Source organism: Pseudopodoces humilis, chromosome 20 (genome assembly GCF_049639895.1).
Source record: "Pseudopodoces humilis isolate 2021_Gansu_Grassland_sample_001 chromosome 20, ASM4963989v1, whole genome shotgun sequence".
Classification (NCBI taxonomy): Eukaryota; Metazoa; Chordata; class Aves; order Passeriformes; family Paridae; genus Pseudopodoces; species Pseudopodoces humilis.
The window spans coordinates 12,187,971-12,210,841 of NC_142219.1; the positions used below are offsets into that span (position 1 = coordinate 12,187,971).

The 22,871-nt window shown below is 60.7% G+C and overlaps 2 protein-coding genes across 7 annotated transcripts; one reads left to right on the forward strand and one right to left on the reverse strand.

The window, feature by feature from the left end:
* Positions 1-3,217: 3,217 nt before the first annotated feature.
* On the forward strand, positions 3,218-8,739 carry NEFH (neurofilament heavy chain). The gene is made up of 4 exons (XM_088064904.1): positions 3,218-4,010; positions 5,220-5,419; positions 6,066-6,190; positions 6,493-8,739. The coding sequence occupies exons 1-4, from the start codon at positions 3,218-3,220 to the stop codon at positions 8,300-8,302; spliced, it is 2,928 nt and encodes a 975-aa protein (XP_087921030.1). The 3' UTR covers positions 8,303-8,739.
* Positions 8,740-9,623: 884 nt separating this feature from the next.
* On the reverse strand, positions 9,624-22,421 carry THOC5 (THO complex subunit 5). 6 transcript variants are annotated; one of them, XM_014253982.2, is made up of 21 exons: positions 22,178-22,421; positions 21,346-21,457; positions 21,024-21,047; positions 20,455-20,598; positions 19,781-19,894; positions 19,094-19,191; positions 18,370-18,516; positions 16,618-16,732; positions 16,077-16,209; positions 15,192-15,269; positions 14,969-15,009; positions 13,666-13,765; positions 13,420-13,528; positions 12,129-12,230; positions 11,939-12,035; positions 11,572-11,686; positions 10,771-10,874; positions 10,603-10,690; positions 10,373-10,488; positions 10,032-10,222; positions 9,624-9,834 (listed from the first exon to the last, which is right to left on the reverse strand). In XM_014253982.2, the coding sequence occupies exons 2-21, from the start codon at positions 21,439-21,441 to the stop codon at positions 9,771-9,773; spliced, it is 2,076 nt and encodes a 691-aa protein (XP_014109457.1). In that variant the 5' UTR covers positions 21,442-21,457; positions 22,178-22,421; the 3' UTR covers positions 9,624-9,770. The 6 variants fall into 6 exon arrangements, with proteins under 6 accessions (XP_014109457.1, XP_014109456.1, XP_014109460.1 ...); XM_014253981.2 differs by having other exon boundaries at positions 20,967-21,047; XM_014253985.2 differs by having other exon boundaries at positions 20,741-21,047; positions 22,178-22,417.
* Positions 22,422-22,871: the final 450 nt, after the last annotated feature.

Here is a 22,871-nt window from a genome sequence, read left to right on the forward strand (position 1 = left end):
AATGGGAACAGGGAATGGGAACAGGGAATGGGAAAAGGGAATGGGAACAGGGAATGGGAACTGGGAATGGGAACTGGGAATGGGAACAGGGAATGGGAACAGGGAATGGGAAAAGGGAATGGGAACAGGGAATGGGAAAAGGGAATGGGAACAGGGAATGGGAAAAGGGAATGGGAACAGGGAATGGAAACAGGGAATGGGAACTGGGAATGGGAACAGGGAATGGGAACAGGGAATGGGAAAAGGGAATGGGAACAGGGAATGGGAAAAGGGAATGGGAACAGGGAATGGGAAAAGGGAATGGGAACTGGGAATGGGAAAAGGGAATGGGAACTGGGAATGGGAAAAGGGAATGGGAACTGGGAATGGGAACAGGGAATGGGAAAAGGGAATGGGAAAAGGGAATGGGAACAGGGAATGGGAAAAGGGAATGGGAACAGGGAATGGGAAAAGGGAATGGGAACAGGGAATGGGAAAAGGGAATGGGAACAGGGAATGGGAAAAGGGAATGGGAACAGGGAATGGGAACAGGGAATGGGAACAGGGAATGGGAGACTCGGGATGGGGACAGGGATGGGGACAGGGAATGGGGACAGGGAATGGGGACGGGGATGGGGACAGGGACATGGGAACAGGGAATGGGCATAGGGACATGGGATGGGGATAGGGGGCAGGGACATAGGGTGGGGACAGGGATGGGGATAGGTATGGGCACAAGGAAGAGGACGGGGATGAGGAGAGGGATGGGCACAGGCATAGGAAAAGGGACAGGGACAGGGACAGGGACAGGGATAGGGGCATAAGATGGGGACAGGGGATGGGGACAGGGAATGGGGACGGGGATGGGGACAGGGGATGGGCCGTGGGATGGACCAGAGAGATATGGAGACAAGGGGACACCCCAGGGGTTGGGATGGAAGCAGGGGGGAAAAGGGCTTGGAGAGAGAGGAGAGGGCAAGACTTGGGAACTGAGGTCACACAGGGTGTGGGGGACAGGGTCACACCCTCCTGGTGTGTCCCCCTTTCCCAGCTGGGTGTCCCCACTCCTGGGGGCCCATAGGGTGGCCAGGACCTGTGGGGCACCGCCCGTCCCCCACCCACGGCCCCCCCATGGCCCCAGGCTGGTGGGGAATGGCCGGGAGCAGGAGCAGGGCGGGCACAGAGCTGCTCAGGGCTGGCCAGCGCCTGCTGTCCCCTGTCCCAGCACTTCCCAAGGATGTCACCAGCGGCCTGGCCGAGGCTGGGGGTGCTCAGCCTCCCTCTCCCTCCTGGATGCTCCTGGAGCTGCTTCCGGGACTTCTGTGGGATGAGGGAATGGGACAGCAGGGACACCATGGCTGCTCCTGGGATCTGTGCTCCTGTCTGCTGATTGGCTGGGATCTGTGCTCCTGTCTGCTGATTGGCTGGGATCTGTGCTCCTGTCTGCTGATTGGCTGGGGCAATGATTATGGGGCTGGCTGCTGATTGGCTGGGATCTAGAGACCTGTGTGTTGATTGGCTGAGATCACTGGGTCTGGCTGCTGATTGGTTGAGCTGTCAGTACCTGCCCACATGTTGAGCTCCGTGTGTGCTGATTGGCTGGGCGGTCTGTGACTGCTGATTGGTCATTGGTTCATATGGGCTGACTGGCCGGGCTCTCTGTGAGTGCTGATTGGTGGGATGGTACCTGAGTGCTGATTGGTGGGATGGTACTGAGTGGTGATTGGTGGGATGGTACCCGAGTGCTGATTGGCTGGGTGGTCTGTGCAGTCCCAGGTTCCAAGGGCAGGTTTGGGGGGGGTCACATCCCTCTACCTCATCCCCATCCCCATCCCCATCCCCACCCCCTGTAATCCCCATCCCCACCCCATCCCCATCCCCATCCCCATCCCCACCCCCTGTAATCCCCATCCCCATCCCCATCCCCACCCCCTCCCCCTGTAATCCCCATCCCATCCCCATCCCCATCCCCATCCCCACCCCCTGTAATCCCCATCCCCATCCCCATCCCCATCCCCACCCCCTGTAATCCCCATCCCCATCCCCATCCCCATCCCCACCCCCTGTAAACCCCATCCCCATCCCCACCCCCTGTAATCCCCATCCCCATCCCATCCCCATCCCCATCCCCATCCCCTGTAATCCCCATCCCCATCCCCATCCCCATCCCCATCCCCTGTAAAACCCCATCCCCATCCCCATCCCCATCCCCATCCCCATCCCCTGTAAACCCCATCCCCATCCCCATCCCCATCCCCATCCCCACCCCCTGTAATCCCCATCCCATCCCCATCCCCTGTAAACCCCATCCCCATCCCAGCCGGGCTGGCAGACCCGGCCCTCCCATCCCCTCCCTGCCCTGGTCCCCAGGGGACCCTCCCAGCACCCACCCCCGCCCAGCCCCGGTCAGTGCCTGACCCCGGGGGGACACAGAGTGAGGCCCACACCCCAGGGTCGCTGCCCTGGCATCCCACCCTTGGAGGGGGTGTCTGCGCCCCCCTTTCTTCTTCACACCGGGGTGGGGACCTGCTCTGAACCGGCTGCTCCCAGCTCCCTTCCCAGAGTCCCACTCTATTCCTGGGGATCCCTCTCTATTCCCAGGTGTTCCTCTCTCTGCCCAGGGAGTCCACGCTCACATCAGGGGGCTCCCCACTCCCTTTCCATGGGGTCCTCGCCCTGTTCTCGCGGGTCCCACCTCCTTTTCCGAAGGTCCCACCCTCTATTCCTCTTATCCCCCTCTCTGCTCGAAGGGTCCATACTCTCTTCAGGGGCTCTCCACTTCCCACTCTGTCCTGGGGTGTCCCTGCTCCCTTCCCGGAGCTTCCATTCCCTATTCCCAGCGGTCCTGCTCCCTGCCCGAGGGATGTGTTCTCCTTTGAGGAGCACCCTCCTCCCGTCCCAGGGGTCCCGTTATCTTGCCCGGGGGGGTCCGTGCTCCCTTCGGGAGCTCTCCACTCCCTTCCCGGTGCTCTTGTTTTCTCCTCCCGGATCCCGCTGTGCCCCAGAGTCCCCGTTCTCCTGCCAGGGGGAATCCGCTCCTTTCTGGTGCAGCTCCCGCTCCCCACCTGGGCGTGGCAGCGGGGTCCCCCCGCACCCGCGGGGCTGCGGCGGCGGCGCGGGGCGGTGCCGGTGCCGGTGCCGGTGCCACCCCCGCTGCCAGTGGCGGGGCGGAGCGGCAGCCCCGAGCGCTATAAAGCTCTGCGGCCGCGCCGGTGCCGCAGCGAGGGCGGGGGTCGCCATGAGCCTGATGCTGGAGACGCTGCTGGGCCCCCCGGGGGGGCTCCGCAAGGAGCCGGGCCGCGCTCCCCCGCGCTCCGCCGCCTCCAGCGGCTTCTACTCGTGGCCGACCCCGGTGGTGGGACGGGCGCGGGGCGCGGGGGGCGGCGGCGGCAGCGCGGCCGCGTCCTCCACCGAGAGCCTGGACTCGCTGAACGGCGAACCGCGGGCGCGCAACGAGAAGGAGCTGCTGCAGGTGCTGAACGACCGCTTCGCCGGCTACATCGAGCGGGTGCGGGCGCTGGAGCAGCAGAACCGGGCGCTGGCGGCCGAGGCGGCGGCGCTGCGGCAGCAGCAGGCGGGGCGCTCAGCCATGGGCGAGCTGTACGCCCGGGAGCTGCGGGACATGCGGGGCACCGTGCTGCGCCTGGGCGCCGAGAAGGGGCAGCTGCGGCTGGAGCGGGCGCGCCTGGCCGAGGACGTGGCGGCGCTGCGGGGAAGGCTGGAGGACGAGGCTCGGCAGCGCTCGGAGCTGGAGGCGGCGGCCCGCGGGCTGGCGCAGCGCTCGGCGCAGGAGGAGCGGGCGCGGGCGCCGCTGGAGGAGCGAGCCCGGGCCCTGCGGGAGGAGGCGGAGCAGCTGCGGAGGCAGCACCGAGCCGAGGTGGGAGCGCTGCTGCGCGGGGCGCGCCCCGAGCTGCCCGCGGAGCCCCCCGCGTCCCTGCGGCCCGGAGTCACCGCCGCGCTCCGCGACCTGCGCGCACAGCTGGAGGGCACAGCGGCCCGCAGCACCCTGCAGGCCGAGGAGTGGTTCCGCGGTGAGTGTGAGGGTGTGGCCGCCGAACGCGTCCGCAGCATCCCCGTACCTCTCCGGGGATGTACCCTGGGCTGCAGCGCCCCGGGATGCGGTTGGAGCAAGGGGAGCGAGGGAGTCCCCAGGGATGCGGGGACCCCCCCGCTTTCTATATCGTGTTAGGGTGCCCCCACCCCGGCAGGTGCAGAGACCCCTCCCACCTCTACTGTGCTCCTGGAGGGTGTTGGGATACCCCAGAGGGTGCAGGGACCCCCCATATATTGTGTTGGGGGTGGGCATTAGTGCCCCCCCCAGGAGTGTGCAGGGACCCCCAGATATCCAGCGCCCTGGGAGGGCTTCAGGGTGACCCCACCCCTGCCACCAGCACCTCCAGTACCTGCGGGAGCGCTGCCCGAAACCCCCTCTGCCCCGCAGTGAGTTTCGAGGAGGATTCCAGCATCACCGGCCCTGCACCCCGCAAGTTTTTGGGGTGCCGGCCCCCCCGATGCTGCAGGGTGTTGTGCTGGTTCCTCTCAGCCGGGGTGAGGCCGGGGCTTTGCAGTGCTGGGGGGGGCGGTACCGCATCCCTGGCGCGGGAGGGGAGGACAGGGAGGGGCCCTTCCTGGAGGGGGTGGAGGGGACACTACGGCCCGGGGGGCGCGGGGTGGGGTCGGTACCGCGGGCAGAGCCCCCCGGTTGCGCAGGGCGGCTCCAGCACCGCGGACAGCGGCGGTTCAGCACCGCGGGCAGCGGCAGCGCCGAGCCAGGGGAGCCCGTCCCGCGGGGCGGGGGCTGCTCCGGGAGCCGCAGGATCGCTGTTCCCCGTTCCTGTCCCCTCATTCTGTGCCCCTCTTCGTCCCCTGGGGTGTCCGCAGGGCGCTGCGGCAAAACCCCCCCGCCCCGGGCCGGGGTTGGCGTGTCTGGGATGCGGCAGGGAGGCAGCGCCGTGGGGCAGGGGGCTGTGACACAGCTGAAAGGGAGGCGGGGGCTGCAGCAAGGATCTGCACTGGGTGAAGTCCAGGATGGCAGAAACACCCCCGAGCTCGTCTTTCCCGCCCTTCTTCACCTCCTGGCAGAGCTGGAGCGAGAGGTGGGGAAGGCAGAGCGCTCAGGGAGCCTGGGATAGCTCTGCAGAGGACAGGGATGTGTGGCATGGACAGGTTTGAGTTTCCCCAAGGACGGGAGGCTTCAGCCTCCTTCCCTCCCGCCCTGCAGCTTCTCTTTTCCACTGCAGTGAGGCTGGACAAGCTCTCGGAGGTGGCCAAGGTGAACACGGATGCCATGCGCTTGGCCCAGGAGGAGATCTCCGAGTACCGCCGGCAGCTCCAGGCCAAGACCACCGAGCTGGAAGCCCTCAAAGGGACCCAGGAATCGCTGGAGAGGCAGAGGCAGGACTCAGAGGAGCGCCATCATGCAGATGTCCTGTCCTACCAGGTACCGTGGCGCAGTGGGCAGCAGCCCAGGCTGGGGAGGAGCAGTGCTGGGATTTTGGCTTCAGGGATGTGAAGTTGTTGTGGCAAATGCTCGGGGAGAACTGGCCTGGCCCAGCCTACAGGGATCAGGAACCCAGAGCCTGAGCTGGTGTCCGGGCTCTTGTGGCTCTCAGCACCCCTGGAGCTGCCCCGTGGCTCTGCCTGGTTACAAAAATCATGGAAGTGTGTCCAAACATCCCGTCCCCCAGACCTGGGAAGTGAGGGCTGCCTTGGTGGCCTTGGACTGAAGTGCTGTCCCCATCAGCCTCCAGCTGCAGTTCAATTTCCACTGGACTCACCCAAGTCCTGGGAGCATTCCCACAGCTTGTCCCTGCTGGAGGGAGTGCTGGGAGGGGCTCAGCTGGAGAGCAGCTCCTTGCTCAGGGCGTGCAGGGCTCCTGCCAGGTCCCCCAAAGTGACTGGACACCCTGGGACCACCCCTGGCTGTGTCCCCTTCCCTGTGTGTCTGCAGGACGAGGCGGCTGCAGACTCCTCTCCGCTGGTGCTGGAGACCAGGGGACCCTTTAGGGGTGCTCTGTGTCCCCCTGCTCCTGGGGACTGTGCCATGTGTCCTCCTCTCCCCAAATTATTGCTCTGTCTGCCCACAGGAAACCATCCAGCAGCTTGACAGCGAGCTGAGGAACACCAAGTGGGAGATGGCAGCTCAGCTCCGGGAGTACCAGGATCTGCTCAACGTCAAAATGGCCCTGGACATCGAAATCGCTGCCTACAGGTACAGGGGGGGCAGGGGAAGGTGTGGGGGGTCTCAGGCAGGTCTGCTCGAGGTCCCTTGTTAACACCTGGGCTCTTTTTGGTGACTCCAAAGCCACGGTGGGTAATGTCCAGTTGGGTGACTCAGTGGTGTGTGGAGGGAAGGGCAAGGAAAGCTGCTCATCCCAGGCCACAGGAGCAGGAGGATCATCCAGGATGGAGCAGGGAGGGGGACAGAGCTGCAGGACATTGCTGGTAGCTCCTGGTCGTGGGAGGAGATGAGAAGCCGTCACTGAGTGCCCTGCTCTGATCTCTCCCTGGCAGAAAGCTCCTGGAAGGGGAGGAATATCGGCTTGAGACTGGCATTGGCATGCTCTCCTACCCCGAGGTGGTCCCCAAGCCCCCCAGCATCACCACCAGCATCAAGGTGAAGAGCGAGGAGAAGATCAAGGTGGTGGAGAAATCAGAGAAGGAGACGGTGATTGTGGAGGAGCAGACAGAGGAAATCCAGGTGACTGAGGAGGTCACAGAGGAGGAGGAGGCTGAGAAAGAGGCTGAAGAGGAAAAAGCTGAAGAGAAGGAGGGGGAGGAAGAAGAAGAGGAGAAAGCTGAAGAAGAGGGTGAAGAAAAGGCCAAGTCCCCCTCAAAGGAGGAGCCCAAGACCCCAGAGAAACCCAAGTCCCCCGCAAAGGAGGAGCCCAAGACCCCAGAGAAACCCGAGTCCCCCTCAAAGGAGGAGGCCAAGACCCCAGAGAAACCCAAGTCCCCCGCAAAGGAGGAGCCCAAGACCCCAGAGAAACCCGAGTCCCCCTCAAAGGAGGAGGCCAAGACCCCAGAGAAACCCAAGTCCCCCGCAAAGGAGGAGGCCAAGACCCCAGAGAAACCCGAGTCCCCCGCAAAGGAGGAGCCCAAGACCCCAGCAGTCAAGTCCCCTGAAAAGCCCCCGACCCCCTCCAAGGAGGGGGCCAAGACCCCACTTGTGAAATCCCCAGAAAAACCTGCAACCCCCTCAAAGGAGGAGGCAAAGAGCCCGGCTGTGAAGTCCCCAGAGAAACCCCCAACCCCCTCAAAGGAGGAAGCCAAGACTCCAGCTGTCAAATCCCCTGAAAAGCCACCAACACCCTCAAAAGAGGAGGCCAAGACCCCGACAGTGAAGTCCCCAGAGAAACCTGCACCTCCCTCAAAGGATGAGGCCAAGACCCCAACAGTGAAATCCCCAGAGAAACCCACACCCCCCTCAAAAGAGGAGGCCAAGACCCCGACTGTCAAATCCCCGGAGAAACCCCCGGCCCCCTCTAAAGAAGAGGCCAAGAGCCCGGCTGTGAAGTCTCCAGAGCCACCGGCAACTCCCTCAAAAGAGGAAGCCAAACCCCCATCTGTCAAATCCCCAGAGAAGCCCCCAACCCCCTCAAAGGAGGAGGCCAAGCCCCCGGCTGTGAAGTCCCCAGAGAAGCCCCCAACCCCCTCAAAGGAGGAGGCCAAGCCCCCGGCTGTGAAGTCCCCAGAGAAAGTCAAATCTCCTGTGAAGGAGGAGGCCAAGTCTCCGCAGAAGGAAGTGGCCCCAGCCAAGGAGCCGAGCCCTGCTCCGAAGGAGCCAAAGGCCCCCGCCAAGGAGGAGCAGCCCAAGGAGGTGAAGGCTCCCTCCAAGCCCGAGGAGGGTAAGAAGGAGGAAGCTCCCAAGAAGGATGTCCTGGCCAAGGCAGAGGAGAAACCCAAAGAGAAGGCGGCTGCTGTGCCAGAGCCTCCAGCTCCACAAGCCAAAGAGACCGAGCCAAGCCCCAAACCCGCTGAAGAGGGAAAAGCCGAGGAGGCTCCAGCAAAACCTCAGCAGGAGGTCAGCAAGGCAGCCAGCAAGGAGGCTGAGAAGCCAAAGGCTGAGGAGAAGGTGGAGGAGGCCAAGAAGAAAGTAGAAGAACCAAAGAAGGAGAAGGTGGAGGAGGCCAAGAAGGAGAAGGTGGAGGAGCCCAAGAAAGTGGAGGAGCCCAAGAAGGAGAAGGCAGAGGAACCCAAGAAAGTGGAGGAACCCAAAGCTAAAGCAAAACCCAAAGATGAGCCCAAAGCCAGTAAGGAACCCCCCAAAGCCGAGGCTCCCTCCAGCAAGGAGGGCACAGCCCCAGAGCCAGGGAAGAAGTGATGGAAGAGTCCCAGGCGCCGAAGGCACCTCCGGGCACGGGAGCTGCTCCGCTCCCTGCGATGGCTGGGCCCGGGGTGGGACCCCAGGGACCCCCAGGCCAGGCTTTCCCTTAGCAATAGGTCCGTGAGAGCCCCTCGGGTGGGCGACTGCTTCCCTCGCAGAACGTGATACTCGCCGAGCGCCACATTTAAACACTTGAATTATAACCCAGGAGAAGAGGGGGGACCCCCAGGGGAGCCCCACAGCCCTTCTCCTCTTAAGTGCATTTATTTAATGTATGTGCAATGGATGGATGAGTGCAATGCAGAGCTGTAGCTGCTTGGGGGGGCTGGCGGGGTCCTGCCCTGCCCTGGGGGGTGACAGTCCCTCTGGGCAGAGGTGGGAGAGGAGCTGCTGGAATGCTCACAGACACACACGGTGCACCAGGAACCTCAGCCCACTGATCTTTGCTTTCTGTGCAATAACCAAATAAAAGTGCTTACGGAAACACCCTGGCTCTGCTGGCTTGTGCTGGGGAGAAGACAGGGAGGGAAGGTGGGAATGCAGGGCTGGGATCTGTCACCCAGGGCTGGGGGGGGTGACATTTCCAGAGGGGAAACACACCCCACAGCAGGCACAGAGGACCCTGTGTCCTGAGGATGGAAAGAGGGGCAGCCCTGCTGCGCTTCCCAAAGTATTTCAGTGTGTTTTTCCCCTTCCTTCTTTTTTTAAAGCGTGGCTCCCGAGGGGCTGGGAGAGCCTGGTTTAACCCAAGGGCTGCGGCACAGCCTGGCACTGCAGCACTGCACTGAGGGCAGGGGCTGGGGGGAGCAGCAGAGGGGCTGCCAGCCCTCCTGGGGGACAAATCACTCCCAGGGGAGACACGGAGAGCCTGGGAGGAAGGAGGGACAGTGATTTTGGGAGAGGGGATGGAACCCCCACTCAGCAGTGCCAGGGAGGGGGCACATCCCAACTCCCTGATGCCAAGCTGGGATGCTGAGATGTCCCAACCCTCATCCTGCCTCTCCCAGGACCCCGCTCTGCTCCCCTCCAAGCACAAGGAGCAGAGAAGCCCCCCAGGATGCAGGGATTATGCCAAGTGGATGGCAGCCAACTGGCAAGGACAGGCTGGGGCTGCAGTGCGGGCTCTGGAAAAGGGCTATTTTTAGCCACCTCAGTTTTTAGCCGTCTCAGCTCCCCAGTGCCTGTGGTGGGGAGGGATGTCAGGAGGCAGGGAGTGTCCCTGGAAAGGTTGTCAGAGCCCAGGGATGGGACACAGGGCTTGCTGCAGCCCTCACAGGTCTCTCATCCCAGACCTCTGCACAGACAAGGCACCCACACATTTTTTTCTTTAGCTCAGTTTAATCCCTTTGACTACAAAACCTTCAAACAAAACCCAAAATATTGTAAAAGGAGCAGAAATGTCAGGATGGGGACACTCCTCCCACAGAGTGAAGGAGTCCCATCCCAGAATGATGCCCAGGGCTGCTCAGCGATGGCTGAAGAACCCCTGGGGGTAGTTGAACTTGAAGGGTTTCAGGCGCAGGGGACCCCTGGAAGAGAAGAGGGAGAGACTGTGACCCACAGGGAACAGGAACATCCCATGGCATCCACAGGAAATCAAATCCTGGGCTACTGCCCTGCTGTGGGGGCAGATCCCTCTAGGACAGGCTTCTAGGGGGGCTCCACAGAACAGCAATGCCACCACCAGAGTCCCTGCCAGCAGCCTCAGTCCCCAGGCAGCTCCCACCTGACCAGGCGCAGACACATCTTCTCCTGGGGGAATTCCTTGGGTCCCTCCACGCTGGGATCGTGGGGCTCTGTCTCCAGGTACACGTCCAGCACCATGCACAGGCGCTGCAGCTGGTTGGTGAGGAGCTGGTAGCCAGGTTTGGGCCCCCACAGCTCCTTGTAGTAGACATTGACCTCCCTTTCCATGGCCTGGAAAACAGGGATGAGGTTGGGACGGGCTTGGATCTCTGCTCCGCATTCCCAGGTGGGTCCAGCCACCAGCTCACCCCAACACTCCCTTTTTACAAACACAGAAGTGCTGGGGACACCCCCAAAAACCCAGTCCCCAGCCCGCAGTACCCGAATGTTGTCGTCGTTGCTGCTGTTCCGCTCTCCCTTCCAGTTCAGGCACAGGCTGAAGACGGGAGGCAGCGTGGAGTAACCGGGATTCAGCACCACGGCCGCCTGGAGCTTGGCTGAGCAGGGAAAAGGTGTCACTCACAGGGCCTCCAGGTGAATATCCATGAAGACTGCCAGAAGCTGCCCTGGGATGGGGATTGGGAATTCCCAAGGGAAGGAAAAGCGCCTACCTGTTCCCCTCTCTATCAGGGCCATGTAATAGAGGTGAGTGTCTTCAGCCAAGCCGGCCTCTATCACATCCTTAGTGTAGGGCAGCTCCTAAGGAGGAGGAGGAATGATGGCTGCAGTGCCATGTGGGAGCTGGAAGGGAAGGATTCAGCCTCGTGCTCAGCACTTACAGCATAATCCTCGTAGGGAATGGCAGTCCACTTCACCAGGCGCGAGACGATTTTGGTCGGGAAGAGCTGCTGGCACTCGCTGGACACCGGCACAACACCGTGCTCTGAAAGCAAGGACAGGGCCCCTGAGCAGGGCAGGGCTGGGGACACAGCTCTGTCACCATCCTGCAGTGGGGACACTCCCAAAGCAGGGCCTGGGGATGATGTTGTCCTTCAGAAGCTCCATCAAGTGCCCAGCAGGGGATCCCACGGGATCCCACAGCATCCTGCAGCCCCACTGGATCCCTGGCCTGCAACCCCACTTCATTCCCGGCTCGTGATCCCACTGGACCCCCGGGCTGCTTGGCAGGCACACAACATGCATGGTGTGCAGTTCACCTCCCACCACATCCCAAACCACTTCCCAACGCTGGGATGGACATTCCCAAAAAGGTGCTGGGCACTGAAGGGGCAGAACCTTCCTCTGCCACCCAAAATGGGCACTCCCTTCATTCCAAGGGCTGAGGGAACAACTGAGAATGCTGAGGGTGGCACTGCCACCCGTCAAAGGTGACATCAGCCAGCTGATGTCTCCTCTCCTGTGATTGCTGCTGCTCCACTCTCCCTCCCAGTTCAGGTCCTGGCTGAAGATGGGCAGCAGCTTGGAATAACTGGGATTCAGGACCATGGCACCTGGCTGAGCAGGGAAGAGATGCTTCCCTGCATCAGGACCCTGCCACTGCACCCCTGTCCCCAAGGAATGGGCAGGACCCTGCCACTGCAGCGCTGGCCCCAGGGAAGGGTGGGGAGCCCAGCTCTCACCCAGGGATGCAAACTGCTTGTGCAGGGCCAGGCGGGACTGCAGGCGGCTCCGGAGCAGCTTCACCGTCAGCTCCATGTGGCTGGCACTCAGGGAATTGTCAGCAGCCACCGTGTGCTGTGGGCAGGAGGGATGTCAGGCCAGGAGCCACATCCCCACAGGGACAGGCACCCAGTATTCAGTGTCACAAAAAGGGCTTGGACTATCAAGTGTGACACGAAATATGTCAGCATGCCCCCCCCCCACGCCCAGCCCAGCTCAGACTGTCCCAGCCATGGTTTGGGAGCAGCTGGTGCCAGCAGGGGGACTGACAGGACCCCAAATCTCAGCCCAGTGTCGTGGAGGAGAGAGGAGGGGTTTGTGCCATGCCTGAGGCTGATCCTTGGGGAAATGCAGGCCACCCAGCTTCTGCACCCACACGTAGGGGTGTCCCAGCTCTGTCATGTAGTCACTCAGGGTCAGGATGCTGTGGGGACAATGAGGAAGGGTCTCATCAAGCCAGGGAGGATTTGCTGTGCTGGAGCAAGGATCTAATGGCAATGGTCTGGGTGACACTCACCCCACTTTATCGAACTGGAACTGGTTGGCCGGGTTGGGCGTTTTCCTCCCGTGGTCCCCTGGATAGAGGCAGTTGAGGAGGGAGTCTGGGGAGAGCAGGTCCCTGGCAGAAAGAGGGGAGAGGTCAATCAGCAGCACTCTGGGCTCTTCATTCCTCCATGAACAGGCTTCAAGCCCAGAGAAAGGGATTATGAGCTTTGTGAGTTCAAGACCAGAATGACTCTCCCATAACTACACTCCAAAAGGAGAGCTGTCTCCTCCCTGCCTGGAAGATGGAAATCACAGGGCACCAGCTCCTGCTCATCCAGGAAGCTGCTCCCTGCAGTGCCATAAAATTCCTCATGTCTGACTGTACACACAAGACCGAGCAAGCACAAGAGGCTGTGTAGGATTTGGGGTCTGGCTCAAGGCACAGCCTCCCTGGTTTGAGGTAACATGGCCAGGGGAAGCAGGAGCGAGGGAATGCCCTGCACAGGATCTCCAGCTGCTGTCACAGAGGGTTTGGGGTGTCTGCAGCATGAAGAGAAACCCAACAGGATGAGGAGGCTGCATATGGGACAGGCTGGGAGGCAGCACTTGCTCCCAGGCAAGCCCAGACCAGCCTCTCCCACCTCCCTCTTCCTCAGGCACCTCCTGTCGCAGGGAGAGCCACCAGAGAGCTGGCAGCTGGTGGGAGCTCCCTGGGCAGGCTCCCAAAGCTGCCACTTCAGCTTTTCCTCACACCAATCAGGCTCTGGGGAGCACGGGGAGAGGCAGCTGCATCTCTGGAGCTCAGGACAAGGTGACCTCAGCAGCAGTCAGGTGAGGGAGCTGCCAGGCTCTGCCTGTGGGAGGGAGGCTGAAAATGTCAGGACAGGCTTTTCCCCAGTTCCTGACAGCTCTGGAACTGCTGAGACATTCCCACACTCCTTGACTCTGGCTTGTCATGGCTGAGGAGAGGGGGAGGAAGGTGCTTGGGCTGTGCGGGACTCCTGAACCCACGGGGGAAGAGGGGCCCCTGCCTGATGAGCTTTGGGCTGTGTAGGGTTCCCAAACCCCATGGAATCACTGCCTGATGAGCTCCAGGCTCTGCAGGGTTCCCAAACCCCATGGAATCACTGCCTGATGAGCTCCAGGCTCTGCAGGGCTCCTGGATCCCATGGAATCACTGCCTGATGAGCTCCAGGCTCTGCAGGGCTCCTGGATCCCATGGAATCACTGCCTGATGAGCTCCAGGCTCTGCAGGGCTCCTGGATCCCATGGAATCACTGCCTGATGAGCTCCAGGCTTGCTGCCCACAGGGCTCTCCTTACCCAGCACTGATGGCTGTGGTCATCTCCATGGCAGTGGTCACCTTGGCTTTCACTGTCATGATATTGAGGTTCATCAGGTAGTGGAAGGTCAGGTGAAGCACGTTCTCATCTGCCCACACAGAAGGGGTGACATTGGTGGCTGCTCCAGTTCAGAGAAAGCCCTCCACACTTTCAGCTCCCCCCAAGGTCCCCAGGGTGCTGCTGGGGTCAGTCCCTGAGCTGCTGTCACACCCCAGAGCCTCTCACCTTTGCACTTCAGGTCGAGGGTGACTGACAAGGGGTGTCTCTTCAGCATCTCCTTGCGTTTGTCATCCAGCTGCACGCCCAGGGTGGGCCTGCGCCGCTTCTGGGGAGGCAAAACAGCTGTCAGAGCCTTCTCCTGCTCCTCACCAACCCATGGACCTCCCCAGCCCACAGCTCTTTCCCTCCAGTCCAGTTCCACAATCCCCCAGCAGCACAGCCACAGCTGCCCTGGGGAGGGACAGGAGCAGGAAACCCTCACTCAGTTCCAGTTCCTGTCATTCCTTCAGCTCCAAGGAATGTCTCCACTCCTGGGACACAAAGCCAATGACCTGCTGGCCCAAAAGCTTTCCCACTGCAAGAGGCAGAACCTAGAATCACTGAATCCTTTGGGTTTGAAAAGCCCTCTGAGAACATTGAGTCCAACTGCTCCTGCAGTACTGCCAAAGCCACCACTGCCCCATGTCCCCAGTGCCACAACCAGAGCTGTTCAATCCCTCCAGGGATGGGGATCCACCCCTGCCCTGGGCAGCTGTGCCAGGCTGGACAGCTCTTTATGTGAAGGATTTTTCCCAATATCCTCCTCTGGCAAACTCTCCTCTCCTCCTGTCCCTGTTCCCTGGGAGCAGAGCCCGACCCTCCCCGGCTGTCCCCTCCTGGCAGGGAGTTGTGCAGAGCCAGAAGGGCCCCCTGAGCCTCCTTTTCTCCAGGCTGAGCCCCTTTCCCAGCTCCCTCAGCCGCTCCTGGGGCTCCAGCCCCTTCCCCAGATCTGCTCCCTTCCCTTTACCCTTCCCCACAGAACAGCTCCATGCACTTGGCTCTGCTGCTGGGTGGTGGGAATGGAGACCCAGAGCCCCTTCAGGCTTTGCTGCTGGGAGCAACCAGCACCTCCAGCCTACCCTCAGCATCCAGCAGGAATTTTCTGTAGGAGAAACACTTCCTCCAAGGAGTGCTGAACAAGCCCTGGTGCAGAGAATGCTTTTGGCACAGGATGGACACGAATCCCTCCCTGTTGGACACCCGCTCCCTGCCCTCAGGCTATTTATACAAAGTGGAGCAGCTCCAGCCGGAGAGCTGCAGGGCAGGACGGGACACGAGAGGAGCAGCTCTGTACCCTGGCTGCTCCTGCATTTGGGACACCAACTGGAAATGGCAGCTGCCTCCTCCCAAGAAAGGTCAGGATTTGACATCACTGCACTTCCACACACACACACAGCCTGCAGGGGCAGTTCCCAGCCCCAGCTCTCCCAGTACCTCCCCTGATGCAGTGCTGGGAGAGGACCCGGGGGGGGACAGAGCTGTCCCTTACCGTGGTTTGCTCCTCCTCTGCGTCGGAATCGCTCTCATCATCTGTGCACAGAGAGAGGGGTGTCAGCAGGGACTGCCCAGGGCTCAGCTCTCCCACCACCAGCAGCACCAGCAGGGATTTTTCCAAGCCCATGGCTTCCCCTGACCCCCTCTCTCAACAAAAACGGGATCCCAAGAGCTGCAGGCACACAGGAACAAGTCCCCAGGGCAACAGCAAAACTCACCCTGCGAGTCTTCAGGTGGCTTATAAAGGGCCTTGGCTTCCTCCACACTCCCTTCAATGGCCACCACCAACTTCTTATCTTCAGATGAGACAGAAAAAATGTGTTAGGAACCCCATTCCTGCTGCAAAGGCAGTGGGCAGAGCAGCCCTGCCCCAAAAGCTCCTGATTCCTGGTGAAGGAAGCTCCAGCAAAAGGCCAGTGGGAAGAGCAGTTGCCTGGAAGGTTCTGGGAGGCCACCACTGAGCTGGATCTCCTGGGCAGGATGGTGTGAGAGGATGGAAAATGCTGGGTTTTGAGGGACTCTCCCTGGAAATTGTAAGGGCCAAATCTTTATTAAGAGCCAAGAGACGTTGGGGTCTGGCTGGGACAAGCAGGGACTGAGGACTGGTGTCACCATGGCTGCATCTGCAGAGGTGTGCAAAGGCCAGTGGGATTCCTGATCTCATCCAGGAAATCTCTCCCAACTCAAGGAGGCTCCAGAAATCCCCATAAAATACAAAGCTTCCTGAGGGGATGAAGGTTTCCAGGTGAGCTGTGGGAATGGCCTCTACAAGGCCTGGGGTCCCCCATAGGTGGCACAAGGCAGTGGGTGACAGCTCTGGGGAAGTTGTGACAGCTCACAGGCTGCAAGGACATCCCTGCTGACCTTGGGAAGGGGGGAAGGGGTGGGAAGGGAGCTTCCCAAGCACTTCTTCCAGCGAGGCAGCTGAGCAAACAAGGTTTCAAATGCTGCTGCCTCACTGCGCTGTGGGGCCACCCCGCTGCTCTGCGCTCAGCAGAACCCAACAGCAGAGCAGACAGCAGGGAAAGACCCCCAAAAAGTGGTGATTCCTGCAGGCAGGAGTGAAATCTGGCCCGTGGGGGGCACTGCCCCTCGGTGCTCACCACAGGCCTGTCCGTAGGCACTGGCTTGGACGAAGAGGACATAGAGAGGCGGCGGGAGGTGCCGGGCGGTCTCGTACTGCTTGTGAGCCTGGTCAAAGGGCATGAACAGGTACTCCTGGACAGGCAGGGAGGCCTGGGGAATGACAGGGAGAGCCTTCATCACTGGGAAGGGAACAGCTCATCCTCCTCACCCCAAGAGAACAGGAGATGAAGCCGGCCCAGCAGCAGTGGTGCAGGGTTAAACATGGAGAGCCCCAGGAAAGGGCTGGCAGCTGCCCCTGCTGGGAAAGTTTCGGATCTGGAAATAACCCAGTTCCTTCTCCTGTTCTTCCCTCCCAAGGCAGTCACAGGGGGCTGGAACTGCGTGGGGCTCTCCAGGGAAAGGCCCATTTAGCAGCTCCTGCAGCTGCAGTTCTGCAGGAATTGCCGCATAAATAAAAAAGGAGACTCAGGATCTGCCCCTCGCCCACCCCGAGTGGGAATGAAACATCTCAGAACCCAAACCAGCCCAGGACTGTGACCTCCCGCAGGGCTCAGGTACCTGCATGATGCTGTTGAGTCGAGGCTGGAGGCTGCTCAGATATTCCTTCTTCACCTCGATCTCCTTCAGGATCTTCTCCTTGCTGGTCAGACACTCCTTGTACTTCTCTGCCAGCCTAGGGGTGGGAATTCTGTCACTGCCACCCACCACAGCCACAGCTCTAAACCTGCTGAGGTTCATCCACCCTGGATTAACCTGTCAGCATTCCTGCCCTGACACAGGGAACCAGGAGAACTCAGACACGAAGCAAACACAGAGCTCCTAAAGCCACGGGCGAGTGGAGGCAGGAAGGAACTGACTGGAGATGGAAAACAAACAAGGAAAAGGGGAAGCTCAGCCTCATGCTGTGCTCCATGGAGGGGCAGCAACTGGATCTTCCCTCAGGAGATCTGCTCCCACACCAGCTCTGCTGCCAGCAGCCATGACCCCTCCAAGCTCCCTAAGAGACTTTGTCACTTCCTATCCCCAGAGTCACTTCATGTCACACAGACAAGGTTCAGTAGAGAAAGCCCAGGAAAATGCAAGCCCACCACGATGCTCTGAGCCCTGGATGCACTCGTGTTTAGGGAGAGCACAGCAAATCTCCTTATTGCTCTTGATTGCAAGCCCTTTCCCAGCAGGAGCAGGGAAGCTGGATGTGGAAGTGACCTGCTCAGGACAAGGGTTCTCCAAGGGGGAACAGACCTGACTGTGCAGAACTTGGATTCTGTTCCCAAGCAAAACTGTATTTGTGAGGGTGAATGCACATCCCAACAGGCTCCAGTGAGCTCCAGTGCTCACACATCTTCCCAAAACAGAGCTACTGGAACCACTCCAGAGGCACCTCACACAAGGTGGAGAGGAATCCAAAGCCAATCCAAGGGGGTTGCACAGCTAAAAACACCAATATAAATTATGGACAGATGTTGACAACCCCAATAACATCAGAAAATGCCCAAAGCACCACTGGCATCTGCTCTTGAGCAGCTGAACAGGCCATATCCCACCTCAGCAGCGACTGGAGATGGACAAGAGCATTCCTTAGACACCACAGTGAGGACTGGGAATTCCAAGGCTTCTCAGCAATTTAATGTGCAGCTGAGGGTCTCCATGAGGTCTGCAATCATCATTTTTAAGCACAACCCTCTTGTGCCGCAGGCAGAGCCAGCTGGAGGATCCTGGCTGTGCCTTCCAGCCAGGTTTTAGGGAAAGGATCTGGGAAAAATGAAGCATGAGGGGTTGGAGACACCCAGCACCTCACTGTCTGCCCTGCTGAGCTGCCCTCAGGCAGCACCAACCAGCATGTTCCAGCTGATCTTTCCAGAAGGTGTTCCTGGACACTGCCTGGCTGTTACCCAAATACAGGAATGCTGTGTCATGCTTGCTTTTCCCAGGGGGCAAGAGTCAGGGAGCAGCTGAGCCCTGGGACAGCGATGACACCAGCAGCAGGACACGGGGCTGTGGCGTGGTTGGCAGCTCCACACCATGGCATGGAATGGCAGCAGCTCCAGCCAGGATGGGCTCCCTTTTCTCCTTGGATCATCAGGCAGTGACAGAGAACTCCCTGACCTATGGAACAAGGATCCCAGCAAGCCCAGCTCTGCACAGAGGGAATCTCCCAGCCGCAAAATAAATGCCTGTTCCACACTGATCCAAGAGGCTGTGAAAAACTTCATCCCCACATTTGCTCTCCCAGCAGCTCTGGGTGTCTGCCCAGATCCCTGGAGCACCCAGAACTCCAGCTGGGAGTGGATGGGAACACCACTGACCCACCTCTTGCGCTGCTCCAGCTCCCAGTCCAGGCGGGCCAGGGTCTGCTGGTGGGGCTCGGTCAGGGTGATGGCAGGGCGGCTGATTTCAGGGGGGGCCTCTTTGTAGAACTCCTCCAGGCTCACCAGCTCGATCTCCTCATGTTTGGATCTGCCAGGACACATGGATCAGACCAGGAAAAAGTGCCCAACGTGTACCACAGGAGAGCGTCCCACTGCTGCTTCCTGCCCCGATTCCCCTCTGCTCCCAAGCCACCACCACCAGTGAGCTGAACTCTTCTCCTCCACTGTCTGTGCCTAAGGGGGCTCCTGGAGAGCTGCAAAGAAACTCTGGACAAAAGCAACTCCAATTGACAGAGGATTCCAATAGACAGAGGGCAGGGATGGATGGGATATTGGGCAGGAATTGTTCCCTGGCAGGGTGGGCAGGCCCTGGCACAGGGTGCCCAGAGCAGCTGGGGCTGCCCCTGGATCCCTGGCAGTGCCCAAGGCCAGGCTGGACACTGGGGCTTGGAGCAGCCTGGGACAGTGGGAGGTGTCCCTGCCATGGCAGGGGGTGGCACTGGATGAGCATTCCTACCCAAACCATTCCATGATTACAGAACACCTGGAGCACCCACTCTGCTCCCACAGGGAACTCGGGGAACGTGGGAAGAGCTCCCAAACACAGGAATCACCCACCCCTCCCAGACACACCAGTGCTCCCTCTGCTCCCTGGCCACACTCACTTGAACTCCAGGCACTTGGTGATCTCTTTCTGCAGGTGCATCACCTCGTAGAGCAGGTTCTGGAGCTGCAGGTGATAGGCATCGACCTTCTGCTTCGCCTGAAACACGGACACAGCCAGAGCAGGGATGGAGAAGGAAAGACACCCAAGGGAGTCACCAACACCCCATCACTACAGCAGCTTGGGACAGCAGGTTTTAGGGTATGCAACAATTATGGGGGGGAAGAATGACATTTTTAAGGGCTGGAGAAGCAAAGGATTGTGACACGAGACTGATCCTGATCCTTCCAGCACATTTCAAAGCCAAGGCACAGGGCAGGGCTCATTTGCTGGGGCACACAGAGTCCCCTCCCTGGGAACTCTGGGTATAGAGCCTCCAGGCCAATCATCCACCCATTTATACACCTGCACAACCCCAGACCCTCGAAACTGAGTTTTCTGACCTCCCACTATACTTGAGACAAAAAGCAGAGAAGCAGCCCTTCATTTTTTATCTAATTACAGCTGCCCTGCACCCAGCAGAAGTCCATCAGGATTGGAGCCTCCCAACAATCCCTCAACTCAAACCCCATGACCTGGCTAAGGTGTAACTCCTCACACCACACACACAGAACAGGCAGGACCTGCCCCATCTCTGACCCCCCTAAATGCCAAGCTGCATTCCTCACTCCCAGCCCCTCCTGGGTACCTCATGGGTCTGGTCCCTGCCCTTCTTCAGCCGGATGTGAGCCAGGCGGTTCAGCTTCTTCAGGGTCATGAAGTGGACGCAGCTCTGGACGCGCCGCTCATCGATCTCGGAGGCCTGAGGGGCAGAAGAGGGGTTGGAAGCAGGAGGGATGGCTGGCACCATCTTTGCAGGGAATTCCTGCCACAAAAGGGGCTCCACGCTTTGCCATGGGGGCACATTTATGGCACTGGGGGTTCTGAGGGAGCCTCCTGCTGCCAGATCACAGGGCACTGCTGGGAATAACTGGGGTCCAGGCCCCTCCAAGAATCACTCCAGTCATTTTCCTCAGCAGTAGGAACAGAGGTGGTTCAGCCTGAAGCACCTGACATGTCTCAGGAGCCTGGGACAATGGAGGCTATTCTATTTCCAGAGTAAAAACCCTGCTCCAGGAGCCCAAGACAAGGGAAATGTTCCATTTCCAGAACTCAATTCCCTGCCCCAGCAGCCTTGGACAAGGGAAGCTGTTCCATTTCCAGGGGCTCAATTCCCTCCCCAGCAGCTTGGGAAAGAGAGGCTGCTCCCTCTCCCTGACTCTGCCCAGGAGACATCACAGCTCCTGCTGCCTTTCCTCTGGGATTAACAGGGAAACACCAAATGACAAACACGTTACACCACACATGGAGGCCTTTCCTCACATTTTCCTTGATGCCCCGGCTCTTCAGCTCCTGGATCTCTGCCATGAGCCTCTGGAGCTCCTGGCAGGTCTCCCTGTAGAGCTCGTAGTCCTTGATGGGGTCGCGCAGATCCACCTCGCTCTCCTCGCTGTAGTACCTGACATCCTGCCAAGGCAGAAACACCTCCCGTGGCTCATCCCTCCCTCTGGAAAGGGCTCTGGGGGACAAGCTGCCATTTCTGGCTCTGCCCATGAATCCCATGGCTTTACACAGGGAGAGGACTCAGTTCCAACAACCCCAAACCCACCAGTCACTAAAACACCTGGCAATTTCAGGCTGGCTTTTATTGTGAATTTGAATTGACGCCGTTGGGGTGTCCTGTGCAGGGCCAGGAGTCGGACAGGAGGATCCTTGTGGATCCCTTCCAACTCAGGATATTCCATGATCCACATGACCACAGAGGATAGACCAGAAAGGTGATTCCTCCTCCCCACTCCCCACTCTGGCTGATCCTACACTATCCTGCTGCTCACGGGAGGCTTTGAAGGCACCATGCAAATCCCTGAGGGATCTTCCAGCTTTGTGCTTACTCTCCAGAGGAGTGTTTGTGTCTCCTGAAAGAGATGGAAGCAGGTTTAGGAATTCACAGCAGGACTTTAAGAGGCATTGGAAGCTGAGGGTCTCACAATTCATGGAATTCCAGAACGGTTTGGGTGGGAAGGGACTTTAAAGCCCATCCAGTCCCATGGGCAGGGACATCTTCCACTATCCCAGCTTTCTCCAAGCCCCGTCCAACCTGGCCTTGGACACTGCCAGGACGGGGCAGCCACAGCTTCTCCGGGCACTGTTTTCCAGCAGGGAAAGCCAGGCCAGCACAGAGGGGTGTGGGAGGGTCCCTGGGCAGGTCTGTACCTGGTCTGTGTCGCCCTTGCCCCGCTTGCCCTCGGCTGGGACCCCGTCTGTGCGGATCACCTTGGGCTTCCTCTTCTTGCTGGACTCGGAGGACATGGTGCTGCCGGCAGGGCTGGGGAGTGGCACAGGGGGAGTCCGTGGGGGCCAAACCTGCTCGGATTGGGGCTCCCCCCGCCAGTCCTGCAGTGTCCCCCGTGCCTCCCTCCATCCTGCACCTCCCACTCCCTCACAGCCCCACCGGCACAGCGGGCCCGGGGTCTCTGCTCCACCACAGCCCCCCCGGACCCCCCACACCCGCTGAGCTCCCTTGGGACCCCGGCCCGAGCGCTCAGTCCCTCCCGGCCTCGGGGGCTGCGCTGCCCCTGAGCCCCCAGACTCCAGCACAGCGGGATTGCGGCTTCTGCCTCACCGCAGCCCCCAGACCCACAGATCCGGGACCCTTCGCTCCTCCAGAGCACCCCAGATCCCCCCACATCTATCCCGGGGCGTCCGCTCCTCCGAGTCCCCCGGACCCGGGACCCTGCACCTCTCCAGATCTCCCAGAGCCCAGCACATCGGGCCCAGAACCCTTCACCCCTTCAGAGACCCCCCAAACCCCCACGCTGGGGACTCCCCGCTCCTCCAGAACCCCCCAAACCCCAGCATACCGGGCCCGAGGCCTCAGAGCTCCCCCAGCCCCCCCAGCACGGGGCCTTCCCCCCTCCAGACCAGGACCCTCCACTCCTACTGAGCCCCCAGCACAGCGGCCCACGGACCCTCCGTCCCTCCCAAGGGGCCCGGGGCCGCCCCCTCCATCCCCTCCCGGGGGTCCCGGCTCACCCCCGGCACTCACCGCGCTCTCGCTTCCGCGCCTCCCGGAAGTGACGTCACGGGACAACAGCGCGGCGCGGGGCGGCTGCGAGGCTGCCACTGCCACAGGCGCCCCCTAGCGGATCTGACACCCCGGAGGACCCGCGGGGGGCGTGGCTTCGGCAGGTGGGCGTGGCCCGCGCGACTGGGGCGTGGCTTAATCACGGGGGGCGGGAGGCGAAGGGCAGCCCTGGGGGTGAGACCACACTGGGGGCACTGGTGGGATGTGGGGGGGCTCCTGGTGCAGAAAGGCACCCACAGGAATAGGGGGAGCTTGGATAGGGGTCCCGGAAGCACTGATGGGTGTCCATGGACTTGGGATGGGGTCCCCAGTGGCACTGGGGGTATCCATTGGTCGGAGGGGGCATGAGATGGGGTCCCTGATGGCACTGGGGGATCCCCAATGAGGTGGGGGGCACACAGGGGCTTGGGAGGGGCACAGGATGGAGTCATTGATGATGGTGGGAGGATCTATGGGCTTGGGGGGGCCCTCGAGATGGGGTCCCCAATGGTACCGGGGAGATCTGTGGGCTCAAAAAGGCACGGGAAGAGGTCCCAAGGAGCCCTGGGAGCATCCATAGGCTTGGAGGGTGTTCACTGTACCACTGGAGGGTTTCAGGGGCTTGGGAGGAGGTCCCTAACAGCATGGGGGGTATCCATGGGCTGGGTTGGGCCCT

Excerpts from the sequence above, each read along its gene's own strand:
- THOC5 (XM_014253981.2), bottom strand. The coding sequence starts at position 21,441 with ATGTCCTCCGAGTCCAGCAAGAAGAGGAAGCCCAAGGTGATCCGCACA. Across the intron at positions 18,517-19,093 it reads ACCAAGTGCCTGGAGTTCAA|ATCCAAACATGAGGAGATCG; the intron begins GTGAGTGTGGCC and ends GTGTCCTGGCAG. Across the intron at positions 12,231-13,419 it reads ACCACAGCCATCAGTGCTGG|GGACCTGCTCTCCCCAGACT; the intron begins GTAAGGAGAGCC and ends TCTTTCTGCCAG.
- NEFH (XM_088064904.1), top strand. The coding sequence starts at position 3,218 with ATGAGCCTGATGCTGGAGACGCTGCTGGGCCCCCCGGGGGGGCTCCGC. Across the intron at positions 4,011-5,219 it reads GGCCGAGGAGTGGTTCCGCG|TGAGGCTGGACAAGCTCTCG; the intron begins GTGAGTGTGAGG and ends TTTCCACTGCAG. Across the intron at positions 5,420-6,065 it reads CAGATGTCCTGTCCTACCAG|GAAACCATCCAGCAGCTTGA; the intron begins GTACCGTGGCGC and ends GTCTGCCCACAG.